Source organism: Miniopterus natalensis, chromosome 8 (assembly GCF_054644295.1).
Source record: "Miniopterus natalensis isolate mMinNat1 chromosome 8, mMinNat1.hap1, whole genome shotgun sequence".
In the NCBI taxonomy this organism is placed as follows: Eukaryota; Metazoa; Chordata; class Mammalia; order Chiroptera; family Miniopteridae; genus Miniopterus; species Miniopterus natalensis.
Genome location: NC_142088.1, coordinates 38,299,076 through 38,311,504, shown reverse-complemented (window position 1 = coordinate 38,311,504; position 12,429 = coordinate 38,299,076). Strand labels below are relative to the sequence as shown.

At 32.1% G+C, this 12,429-nt stretch overlaps 1 protein-coding gene across 2 annotated transcripts in view; it reads left to right on the top strand.

Moving 5' to 3' along the window:
- Window positions 1-9,928, top strand: part of MTX2 (metaxin 2) — a 45,673-nt gene extending 35,745 nt beyond the window's left edge. For both annotated transcript variants that reach the window (XM_087819747.1, XM_087819748.1), the window contains 7 exons: window positions 2,001-2,073; window positions 5,004-5,080; window positions 6,310-6,402; window positions 6,904-6,942; window positions 7,330-7,455; window positions 8,516-8,592; window positions 9,463-9,928. In XM_087819747.1, coding sequence (XP_087675873.1) covers window positions 2,001-2,073; window positions 5,004-5,080; window positions 6,310-6,402; window positions 6,904-6,942; window positions 7,330-7,455; window positions 8,516-8,592; window positions 9,463-9,646 — 669 coding nt within the window. In that variant the 3' untranslated portion in view covers window positions 9,647-9,928. The remainder of the gene's footprint in view (window positions 1-2,000; window positions 2,074-5,003; window positions 5,081-6,309; window positions 6,403-6,903; window positions 6,943-7,329; window positions 7,456-8,515; window positions 8,593-9,462) is intronic.
- The last annotated feature ends 2,501 nt before the right edge of the window (window positions 9,929-12,429 follow it).

Sequence of the window (12,429 nt, the reverse complement as noted above, 5' to 3'; positions counted from 1 at the left end):
GGTTGGGTGAGGTGGTGCTTAAACTTAGGAACAGTAATTGTTGGTGAATTAGATAGGATTAAGTTGGTCTGCGAGTGACAAAAAACCCAAATGGAATTTTTTTCCCTTATAAAAAGGTAATTCAGGTTTGGTGAGTACATGGTTATCAAAGACCTAGGCTTCTTTACTGTTGTTGCTCTACCATGTCCAACACTGAACTTGTATTTCATGATTTAGTTTGGCTGCTGTGGCTATAGTCATCCCTTTCACGTTCTAGTCAACAGGAAAGAAAAAAGGGCTCCTGTTTAAGAAACTTGCCAGCAGTTGCTCAGAACTTTAAGTCCCATTGACCAGAATTTAGACATTGGCCACACCCAGTTATGAGGGATCCTGGGAAATAAAGTTCTTATTTTAGGCAGCCACGTGTGAAGATATAATACAGTGGGTTCACTGTAGAGAAAGTGGGGAACATATATGGAGGAAAATTAAGGGCCTCTCCCACAATAAATTCTGGGAGCTTTGGTTGGCACAGTCACTAAGCATTGAATGTTTATTAAGTAATGCATCATCTTATGGTAGCTGTAGGAAAAGGAGGGAGATTGGAGGGTAGGGGGACAGAAATACAAAAAATTCAAATCTATTCCTTAGCTCTCTAAGATATTACATTTACTTGGTGCCATCAGACATGTAGTCGTAAGTTATAGAACAATGCAGGAATCAGGGTGTAAGTAGAGAGGGAACATACACTTAAGGTTTATTTTTAGAGAGGAGCATTCCTAGAAGACTGGAATTTTGGGAAAACAGATTTGAAGAAGAGGATTGACATACTTTTAGGTAAATAGAGCACTTCATGCAAGATGATAATCACTGTTGAACACTCTTACTACTTTTGCAAGAGTCTTGAGACTGAGGAAGGAATTGTAATAGACAACCCCTATGATAAATCTTTATTGGTCTGTTATTAATCTTAATATATGATAAGTAATAGCCTTGTTATTTATTAATTTATCTCAACTGACATTGACTGCTATTTATAGTAGTTCCCTCAGTTTTGAAAAAGATAAAAGTTTGTTTTCTAATTTGTATGTGGTAATTAAAACCATTATAACCTATGACTGCCCCAATGGAATAATTTTATAGAAAGAAAGTAGGTAAATTTAGTGAGTGGAGAAAAAGAAACCTAGATGCCATAGAAGAGAGAAGGAGGGGAGTAAGCTTTGAGGGTTACAAAAACAGTGGAGAGAATCAGTCAGGAAACATAGAGGTTTGGCAAAGAGTTTACTGATGTCTTAAAAACATTTAAAAAGGAATTAATGTATATATTTAATACACTTTTGTATTTTTTCACTTAGTATTGTAGTGTGGACATTTTTCTTGTCATAAAAAATTTATTATTTAAAAATGTGATTTTAAAAATTGCATAATAGTCCATGGTTTGGATTTACCATAAATGATTTACCCATTTCCTATTGTAATATATTTAAGTTGCTCATAAAATTTTTGTTACTCTAAACAAAGTGAAAATAAACTATATATTTAATAAGTGATTAGTGAACATAAAAACTACATGTTAGGATATTTAGTATTATAGGAGAACTTTGAAGTAGCAGAAATAACATTTTGAGAGTTTTTTCCTAAGAAAAGAAAGAATAATGGAATCAAGTAATACCTTATAAAATTTGGGCTTTTGTCATCTGTTAAAGAAGTTAAAGCAATATACAATATTGTTGACTTACGCAAACTAATACAGTAGGATAAATATGGATAATTTACATTTCCTTTCTTAAATGTATAAATGCTCTAAGCTTCAGACATTTACTGGTATCTACATCATATTGATTTTTGAGCAGTGAAATAACATTTTATTTTTATTTGGAACACATCTTTCACTTTCAGTAGATTTATTCTTTTCTAATAAAGTATTAATGTATAAGTGATTACGTTTAGAAAACAAGTTTTTAAAAAGTTGTGTTCAAATATGCACATAATTTCACTAGGCTTACTATTCTCTTGATTTGCAGGCCTTTTTGCAAATGTGTAATCTGCCTATCAAAGTAGTTTGTAAGGCAAATGCAGAATATATGTCTCCATCTGGTAAGTTTTTTTTCTTCTCTGCCATTATAATTGATAAAACTGCAGTGCTAGTCCAGCTTTTACCTAGTTTTTTTAAATGCCTATAATTTTAGTTTACCTTTTGAAGAATTTCCCCATGGTTTTATAAAGTAAAATTGCAAACTTGACAATATTGTGGTGGGCATGTCTATGCATTTCAGCTCTATGGTCAGAGAGGGTTACTGGAAAGTTAAGGAATTGTTTTAAATATTAAGAAAATACAAAGTCTCATATTTTGCCTGTCTTTTTTACATGGGACTGTTTCCTCTTCACAAAAAAAATTTTAATATTAATGAATCCATCTATTATTAAACAAACTTTTCTACATTATATTCTCCCATTGTAAAGATGGAAGAAGAGAGATTGTGAAATAATTAATTTGTCATAGATCTTAATGTCATCTCTGAATGTTTTTGGTTTTTAATTCTTTTTGTTTTAACAGATTTTAAGATACTTTTTATTAAAGTTTTAGCCTTTCTGCTATTTTTCATAATCAGTATTGCCTTTCTGTGTGTCATGTATTAGTAAAGTACAGTTTTAAATAAATATGATTCAGATAATTTTTAACATAAAATATAATGCCACAAAGCTGGTAAGTAAATGTTAAATAGAATTGATACGGATTATTATAACTATGGTTATAGACTTTTTTTAATCTTCACCTGAGAACATGTTTTTAGAGAGAGGAAGGGGGTAGGGGAGGAGAGAGAAACATCTATATGAGAGAGAAACATCAATTGGTTGCCTCTTGTACATGCTGCAACCAAGGATCTAACACAAAACCTAGGTATGTGCCCTGACCAGGAATCGAATCCGCAGTCTTTTGGTGTATGGGATGGGCTCCAACCAACTGAACCAACCCCGACCAGGGCTGTTGTGAAAGATTTTTAAAGCAGAGAGTATCATGAAATAGTCAGAGGACCACTTGGCTAAGTGTTAGGAAATTTTTAGTTTAATATATCTTTACTGATTTCAGAGAGAGGAAGGGAGAGGGAGAGAGAGAGATAGAAACATCAGTGATGAGAGAGTCATTGATCGGCTGCAGCCCACAACCCGGGCATGTACCCTGACCGGGAATCGAACCCCGATCGCCTGGATCCTAGGTCGACGCTCAACCGCTGAGCCACGCCCGGCTGGGCGGAAATTTTTAGTTTAATCTTTCTGTGACTTTGTCACACAGTAACAGTGTCTTTGGGAAATTTGACATCTCTTTTTTGAGCCCTGGTGACCTCATCTGTAATATGAGATGATTGGAATAGATGATATCCAAGGTCTTTTCTTTTCTAATATTCTCTAAATCTACATACTTGCTTGGCAACATCTTCTTGTTTTCTTTAGAAATAAAAGTTCTAAAAATGATTATTCTGCCTAAAGTGAGAAAAGGTACCCTTAGTTTTCTTTTATAACCTTTTTTTGGTTCCAGAGGATAACTTTCTTACTGTGCTTTTGCCTGATAATAAGGATATAATAGGGATGTAACATTGGCTCTACTTTAAGTCAGGCAAGTAACAAAAAACATTGTTCACTTCTAATTTGTTGCCTTTTATATGTCGCTTTGTATTTAGAGGTATATAACTACTCAATTTACTACCTACACTGCTTCCCTGTTTCAGAATCTATATCCCTGAAAGTATTTTTAAGAAAAGAAATAAAATGAAATCTCTTCCAAGAACTCCAGACTGGTTATTAAAAATGAGAATATACTTGGCTCTCAGAATGTTACACCCCAGAAATACCCTTTAGTCTAGGCATTCATTAATAAATAGTTTTCATCCTAAGATTATTTTATCTCAGAGGACCTGCCCTAAAATACAATATGACCAAATGCTTATCCAGATAAGAAATTTTTTTTTTTATTGCAAGATTTATAAAGCAGTAGAAGAACAGGAATTCATTGTTTCTATATTGGTAACATGGATATGTCTTCTAAATACATGTATTGAGTTGTTGTGTTCCAAAAGGCCTGGCTTTCCTTTGTAATGTGTTACCCTATGGATGCAGATGAAGCTTTTGTTGGTGCCACGCACCTCATCCATTACCCTCAGGCTGACTGAGCCAGAGAGGAGTGAATCTATTGAAAAGGACCGTGAAGAAGCCTGCTGTTAATGTGAACTCTGTTTGAACTAGGCCTGACAGCAAGGCTTATTCTCTAGTTTTTGGGGTAAACTTTATTGCTGTTTTGTTCTCATCATCTCTGATAATCTCATCAACTATTTGTATTTATAAGAATTAAATAATTTGTCAATGTGACATTTATTTAGAGAAACCAGTTTTTGTAAATATCCTACTTGTTCTTTTCTCCCATATGTGTTGGGAACATACTTTCTATTATAATTCATAAACTAACATACCTTCAAGGATTGTTAATTCTTTTAATTCCTGATATTTCTGATCCAAAGACATTTATTAATATACCATTATGTAATTAAAATAATTGACCTTAATGAGTATCTGAGACTTGAAAATAGAAGATACAAAAGGAAGACTTCTTAACTGTAGTTTAAAATATGGATTAATTCATTGTAACCTGAAGAGAAGGCCCAGTTGAATTTCTTTGAAATCTGTCAGTGGTCATGAGCTGGTATCTGGGCTTGATTCATGTAATTTGAATAATTAATATTTACAACTATAGAGTGATTTATTAGTGTTACCTCTGAAAAGGGAATATTGTGATCTGTTATTATATATGTGAGAACTCTAGAAATGAATAATTTGAATAGTGCTTTTGTCTTTTGTTTTAAAATTAGCAAATCAGTTTAAAATTTCATAGAATTTAACTAATTTTCAAAAGTTATAGTTTTATGAAATTCTGTATTAATAAAATATATCCCACTTTTGTGTTACTTTTCTGTTTATTAGCATAAATTTTAACATACCAAAAGTGTTTTCATACATTTTTTTTTCCTCAACAGGTAAAGTACCTTTTATTCATGTAGGAAATCAAGTAGTATCAGAACTTGGTCCAATAGTCCAATTTGTTAAAGCCAAGGTAATAAAAAAAGATATTAAATGCATTTGATCACAGCCACTCTTAAGTCATTCATCATTTTTTAGCATGTCTTAACATTTACATTGATTTTAACCTAGTTTTATAAAATGCCAATATAAACTACTGGAGAAATATTTCTAAAGTGTAAGGCTTTTTTTTAATCATGCAAATCAATGGCAAACAAGGTAATTTGATCTTTACAAAATAGACAATATTCTAACTTACGCTTATGAGAATTTTGGTCGTAAATGAAAACTGTTAGGTTGTTAAAAATGTCAAGTTAACCTTTGAGAAGGGAGATTAGGATCTGTTTAGAAGTTGAATGTATTAATTTATCCATTCGAATTATTTAGCTTAGATTTTAATAGTTATTAAAGGACAACCTCCATTAACATTTTGGCAAAAATCCCTCCAGACTTTTCTCTTTGTATATATAGAAAAACATAGTTCATAGTATTATTAGTTATTTTGCAAATCATCAATAGCTTTGGAAATTCTTCCATGTTAATGACTATGTGTGTGTGTGTGTGTGTGTGTGTGTGTATGTGTATATATTACCCTTTTAAATTTATAATATTCTATTATATGGATATTTATAATTTTTAAGTCTTTACTGATGGACACTTAACTTGTTGCCAATTTTTTGCTGTTATTGAGTACTAAGATAAATATTCTTGTACTTACACCTTTGTACATTTGTCATACTATTTCCTTAGGATACATTCCTAAGAGTGATATTGCAATGTTATAGGATATGCATTTTTAAGATCTTAAAACAGATTGCCAGATTGAACTAAAGGTTATATAATTTTATGCATTCACTCATTACTATAGTGTATTAGAATTTAAAAATTAGTATCTATTTCCCTATACCTTTATTTAAATCTTTGACCACTTTATAAGCAATGCATGTCAACCTTTTAGCATTTATTTTATAATAAGGTTTACTGACCATTCCTGTTTTCTTCTTTTGCGAAATAGTTGATAATGTAATTTTATCCATTGAAAGAATCATTTTTATAATGACAAATACTACTTATTAATATTTTGTAGCAATAGAATATTACCTATTTTTTAATATAAAATAAGTTTTTTCAGAAGCATATTGGAAATTAATCCATTGGACATTTGCTGTAAAAAGATTGATGTTATGTTACTTGGTAGTAACATAACTGAAAGTTTTTGTATATTTAATATGATGCTCTTAAATTTTTTTAAATTCCCTTTAGGGCCATTCTCTTAGTGATGGGTTGGATGAAGTCCAGAAAGCAGAAATGAAAGCCTACATGGAATTAGTCAACAATATGCTGTTGACTGCAGAGGTATAATAGAAAATAATAGGTCTTAAAAATGAGCTTTTTCTCTCATAAAAGATACTCTTTTCTTATGGTTATTTTAAAGTTATTGAGAAACTGGAAAACAGTCAGGCAATCGTAGGGTGAGGATGCTGACTCAGATTGTTTGATCGTTATCTTCGAACAAACTGCCTGACGTTTTCAGTTCTAATTTTTCTGTTTGTAAAAAGGAGTGATTCTTGCTCACTTATTATTTTACTTTGGCCTTGTAAAGTGTACTTAAATAATATCTATAAAATTCTTTAATGGTATTTAGAGATGTGCTAAATGAATAAGAAATATTTTTATTAAGTACCACCATTAAATTTAATAATTATATATAGCAACATTAGTGAAGGAGAAAACCTCTCACATGTGACTTTTATAAAGTTGGCTTATAAAAAATTACCATGGCAAGAAATAACTTTATTTTTATCCATTTTCTCTTTGGTATTCTAAAGTTTTAGTGATTGTTTCTTTTGTTCCTAGTTGTATCTTCAGTGGTGTGATGAAGCTACAGTAGGGGAGGTGAGTGGTTCTGCAGCATTTATCTTAATTAAAATTTAATGAGAAAACACTTTTGCTCAGAATTGTAAGTCCCTGCTCATGAATGAAACATTGTGGTTTATACCATTAGTGATACAGTTTTTCACTTACTTTAATTTTGCTTGCACATACATTTTAGGGAAGCTATGTGTCATTGTTTGATATAACTGGTTGCAAAGTACATAAAAGTTTATATATATTTTAAAGGGAATGTTTTAAAATTTTAATTTTTAAGATTGCATGCTCTGTATTTTTTTCAGATTGCTCTGTTTGTGTTCTCCGACAGTATATTTCCTTTAGAATTCTATTTGTAAAAAGAGGCTTTGTTTTTAGAAAGAATCATGTTTTTAACAAAATCTTTTGCTTTAGATCACACTTGCTAGGTATGGGTCTCCTTACCCTTGGCCCCTGAATCGTATTTTGGCCTATCAGAAACAGTGGGAAGTCAAACGTAAGATGAAAGCTATTGGATGGGGTAACAAGACTCTGGACCAGGTAAGTTCATATTAAAGTTCACAAAACCCTAATTCACTTAAGATAAACCTCTAAAGTATTAAAATATTCATTTTTTTATATTGATAGCCCTTTAAAAAATTCCAGCATAATAAAAAAACTAACAAAACATTTATTCTTATTTTCTTTGACATGAAGTAGTTTTATAAAAATCACATGCTTATTGTAAAACAAATTATATAATGTAGAAAAGTTCAAAAAGGAAATAAAAGTGGCTTGAAATGCCCCTGTTAACTATTTGGAGAACATTTTTCTAGATGTGTCTTGATAACATTTTCCTTAAATTGGATCATATTATACCTACCATTCTATAACCTGATGTTTTTTCCATTCAACAATACATTGTGGGCATCTTTGATGCCGATAAATATTGATCTGCAACATCAGGGCTTAAAAAAAGAAAATCTGTTAAATACAGTGCTTAATATGTCTCTTTTTAAATTTTGGTTTTAAATTTATTGAAGTAGCAAGATTAAAAAATATAAATTTTGTCAAGGTCATGAGTTTGAACGTCATTACACTAATTAACGTCTCTTCCAAGGCTGCCCCTAGTCCTGGCAGCCAGCTCACTTCCGCGTGCCGCTGGCCGTGTGTGGGACTGGACTGGGTGGATGGGCAGGGGTGGAGCAAATGAAACCATCTCCACTAGTGGAAGAACCGCTGAAATGCTTTGGCTCATGGTGGGTCAGCAGTGCCATTTTTATGAAGCAGATTTTTAAATATATAAAAAACCATTTCAATATATAGATTCAGGAAAACAGTTTTTGTAGGGAGTGGAGTTTGGAAGTAAAAACTTTCTTGTTAGTAATCCTTATAAGTAACTTAATTGTAGTTGTATTTAAAGGAAATAAGCTCTCAAATTTTCTTTGTATTTCTCATATAGAAAGTATTATTTATATTTTATATGTGACCTATATCCAATTTAAATGTATTATAAGATTACCTAAATTTATATTTTTGTTATAAACTGTAATATAAATTGTTTTAGACACATTTTATGGTTTTGCTAATATTTTTCTTTGGGGTCTGTTGCCTGTATTAGGTCTTAGAAGATGTTGACCAGTGCTGTCAAGCTCTTTCTCAAAGGCTGGGAACACAACCATATTTCTTCAATAAGCAGTAAGAAATTTTTAATTTTTTTAAGTTAGTTTCTTTTCTATATTGTTAGGTTACAAACTTATCATAGAGGAATTGTTTTTTCAAGAAATATTTGTGAAAAGATTTAGCTGTATTTTCTCCTTTTTATAATATTGTGCTGGTAATTATTTTAATATAATGTAGATTGGTGATGCCCCATTTATAGACCATTAGTAGTGAGGTAGATAAATTTCATTTTTTTGTTATATAAATTAAAGGGGGGAAAAACCCCTAGAAAAATTTTTGTTGAAGCCATCTTCATGATTATGTCTCTTTTAGAAGCTAAGTTACTTTAACAGTGGTCAAATTAAAATGAAGTCATAATGTTAATATATGATTGGGTAAACAGGTATCATATTGTTGTCCTGGCACCACAGTGAAGTCCTCTGTGCTTTGACAGCATTCTGTTCATGCATCTATTAAAAAGCCCTTACTAAATTGTATTGTGGTAATTCGTGTTTTGTGTCCATGCCTTAGAATATCTTTCTTGTTTTTATATCTGTAACATCTGGCACAGTTCTGGCACATTGGAGACCTGCTATATTTATGTAGTGAACAAATTAATTAATAAAATGAATATGATCAATCACACGTATATTATTTTAACACCTTTTAATAATACTACTTCAAAAAACAAGTCACACATTTAGCAAATCATAGTTTAAAATATTTATTTTCAGATCTTATAATGAACTCTTAAAACAATAAATTCTATCAAGTTGGGGTAGGATTTCTTTCTTTCTGTGACTTTTTTCTTTTAAGTAGATGAATAAAATGTTTTTAAAATAGTATATATCCTACCATACAAGTTAAACACTATTTAAGTTACTCTCATTTCTACTTTTGTTTTAGGCCTACTGAACTAGATGCACTGGTATTTGGCCATCTGTACACCATTCTCACCACACAGTTGACCAATGATGAACTTTCTGAGAAGGTGAAAAACTATAGCAACCTTCTTGCTTTTTGTAGAAGAATTGAACAGCACTATTTCGAAGATGGTGGTAAAGGCAGCTCATCTATCAGATTGTCTTAGAGTTATGTGTTAATTTAGTTATTGTTAAAAAAATTTAACTTTTGAAATATGTGTTACTTGAATGATATGATAATGGTATCAGAATTTTAAAACCAAAACACTGCTTTTTGAAACCTCAAAACAAATTGTATAATTTATCTTATACATGTACTTTATACTGTTGTTTATGTACACATTGAAATAATTCTGAATGACTTCATTTGATATGTTATACCGTATATCTTGAAATTTTTGTTGTCTTGAAACTTGTATGCATATAAAAATAAACCTTAAACAACTGGATGGCTGGTGTTCTTACTTGATCTTTCTGAAAGCTACTCTCTGAGCTTTATACATGGAGTAAACTGTGTCTTTTCTCAGGCAAGTAATGTGTGTCCCTACTCCCAAGGTTATTTTGCTAGATACATGGTAAACCTGGTCACAGGAAAATGTTCTTAATAGGTATGTGCTTGGCAAATGTGAATGATTACAAGGTGATTAAATCCTGGAACAGATTCCATTCTTCATATCTAAGCGTAATAGACTTTGGGTGGTGAACACACAATACAGTATACAGATGATGTGTTGTAGGATTGTGCACCTGAAACCTGTATCATTTTGTTAACCAGTGTCACCCCAGTAAATTCAATAAAAAGGAAAAAATTTTTTAAAAGTTAATTGAATTTAAAAACATTTCACCAGAGCAGCTATAATTTGTATTTGATAAAGGGATAGTTTCAAGGACTTTAGTTTTTGAAACTTTTTATTTTGAGACAAGAATATTTTAATAATGCTGTTTTATTCCTTTTATGGGGAAGGGAGGATAGTTTTCACAGAAGTCTCAACAAGAGTTTATATGTAAGCACTAAGGATTATATGTCCCTTTCAAATTTTCTAATATTTTACATAAAACCAGGGATGTTATAAAGAGTCAGATGTAAAAATCATTTCTTGAAAATTTGTAGAATAATAGTACTTTCATATTTTCTTTTTAGGTACCAAGCATTTTTAACTCAGTTAATCCTTACAAAAACACTGCAAAGGTTATTATCCCCAGTTCACAGAAGAGGCAATGGAGACAGAAACGGTAATACCTTGCCCAAGCTCCTAGAGTTGTAAGTGGTAGAGTTGGAATTCAAACCCAGGCAGTCTGGCATCTGTTTGGCTTTTAAGGAACACTATACTTTTTTTTAAGATTATAAATTTATACCATATAAGGGGCATTTTATAGTCTTCTTAGTCTAAATCCCACATAAACTTTGGGTACTCTCTTTGGATTACAATGTTATTTATTATAGCTTTCCTGAACTAATTTTGTAATGTGTATTATTATTAAAATAAAAATGCCAAGTTACCTGTTTTTGCACAATTTTTATGACAGGTATGTATATATTTAATCCTCACCTAAGGATATATTTTTTCATTGATTTTTAGATAGAGGAAGGGAGAGACAGAGAAACATCGACCAGTTGCCTCCCATTCACGCCCTGACTAGGGATCCAACCAGCAACATAGGTATGTGCCCTGACCAGGAATCAGACCAGCAACTCATACATTAAAATTAATTCAATATGGACCATACACTTAAATGATATAAGAACTAAATAACACTTCTAAAAAAACATAGAAGAAAATCTTTAGAATTTTGGATTAGGCAAAGATTTTTTAGATACTACAACAAAAGCATAATCCATAAAAGAAAGACTTAATATACTGGACTTCATCAAAATTAAAAATTTCTGCTCTTCCAAAGACACCACTGAGAAATGAAAAGACGCCATAAACTGGGAGTAAAGTAGTATCTATTATTTGAACATAGGCTCTGATTAAATATACATATTATTAAATTTTATACATATTATAAAATTTTTTAAAGGTATAAATAATAAGCCAATAGTAGAGATAAAATGACCTCATTAAAATACCTCGATTCGAAAGAAGGAAGAGTTAAAAGAAATTAGAACAAGTATAATAGAAGATACCTGGCAAAATGTTTTAATCCATGTGAAAGGGGAGAAGGGATCAGGTGGGGGCTTAGTAAGTCTTTCTTGCAGCTGATGCTGGCCTCCAAGGGACCTCAAAGGAAACTTTCTCAGATTCCCATGTCTCCAGTTTTGTGTGTGTGTGAATTTCCTGTCCTTGGAGAAGAGCCTGTGAGTGAGGGTGAATTCTTTTTGTCTGTGGCTCCCAGAGTTTTAATAGTCTTCTATTAGCCCACACTCAACTTTTACCCATTAGTTAATTTTAGCCAAGTTCTCCTTACCATTGTCATTTAGCATGTTTTAGGTAAACAAGTGCTCATGTTCCTTCTCTCAGACTTTGGGTTAGTTGGCCCTGTAACCTCTGGTTTCAAGAACTGGGGTGAATTTGCAGATTGGTGTTCATTATTATTGTAAGGGTGGAAGCAATACTCTTTTTAGCTTTCTACATTATTATTATTATTTAGTGGTTAAAACAACACCCACTTATCTCTTAGTCTGTAGGTAAGAAGCCCAGGCATGGCATAGCTGATTCCTTTCTCAGGGTCTTCTAAGGTTGAGATCTAAGTGCCAGCTATACTGAGTTCTTTTCTGGAGCCAGGAGAAAAGAATCTGCTTCCAAGACCACTTAGGTTGCTGGCATAATTCAGTTCCTTGCGTCTGTAAGACAGGTTTCATTACCTTGCTGGCTCTCAGCTGGACACAGCTCCAAGTTCTTAGGGAAGGCCCACATTCCTGCTCTGTGGCCCCACCCATTTCAAAACGGAGGGGCTCCCCCGTCATCACTCTCAGGCTCTGAGTCTCTCACTGGCAAGTCAGCTTTCT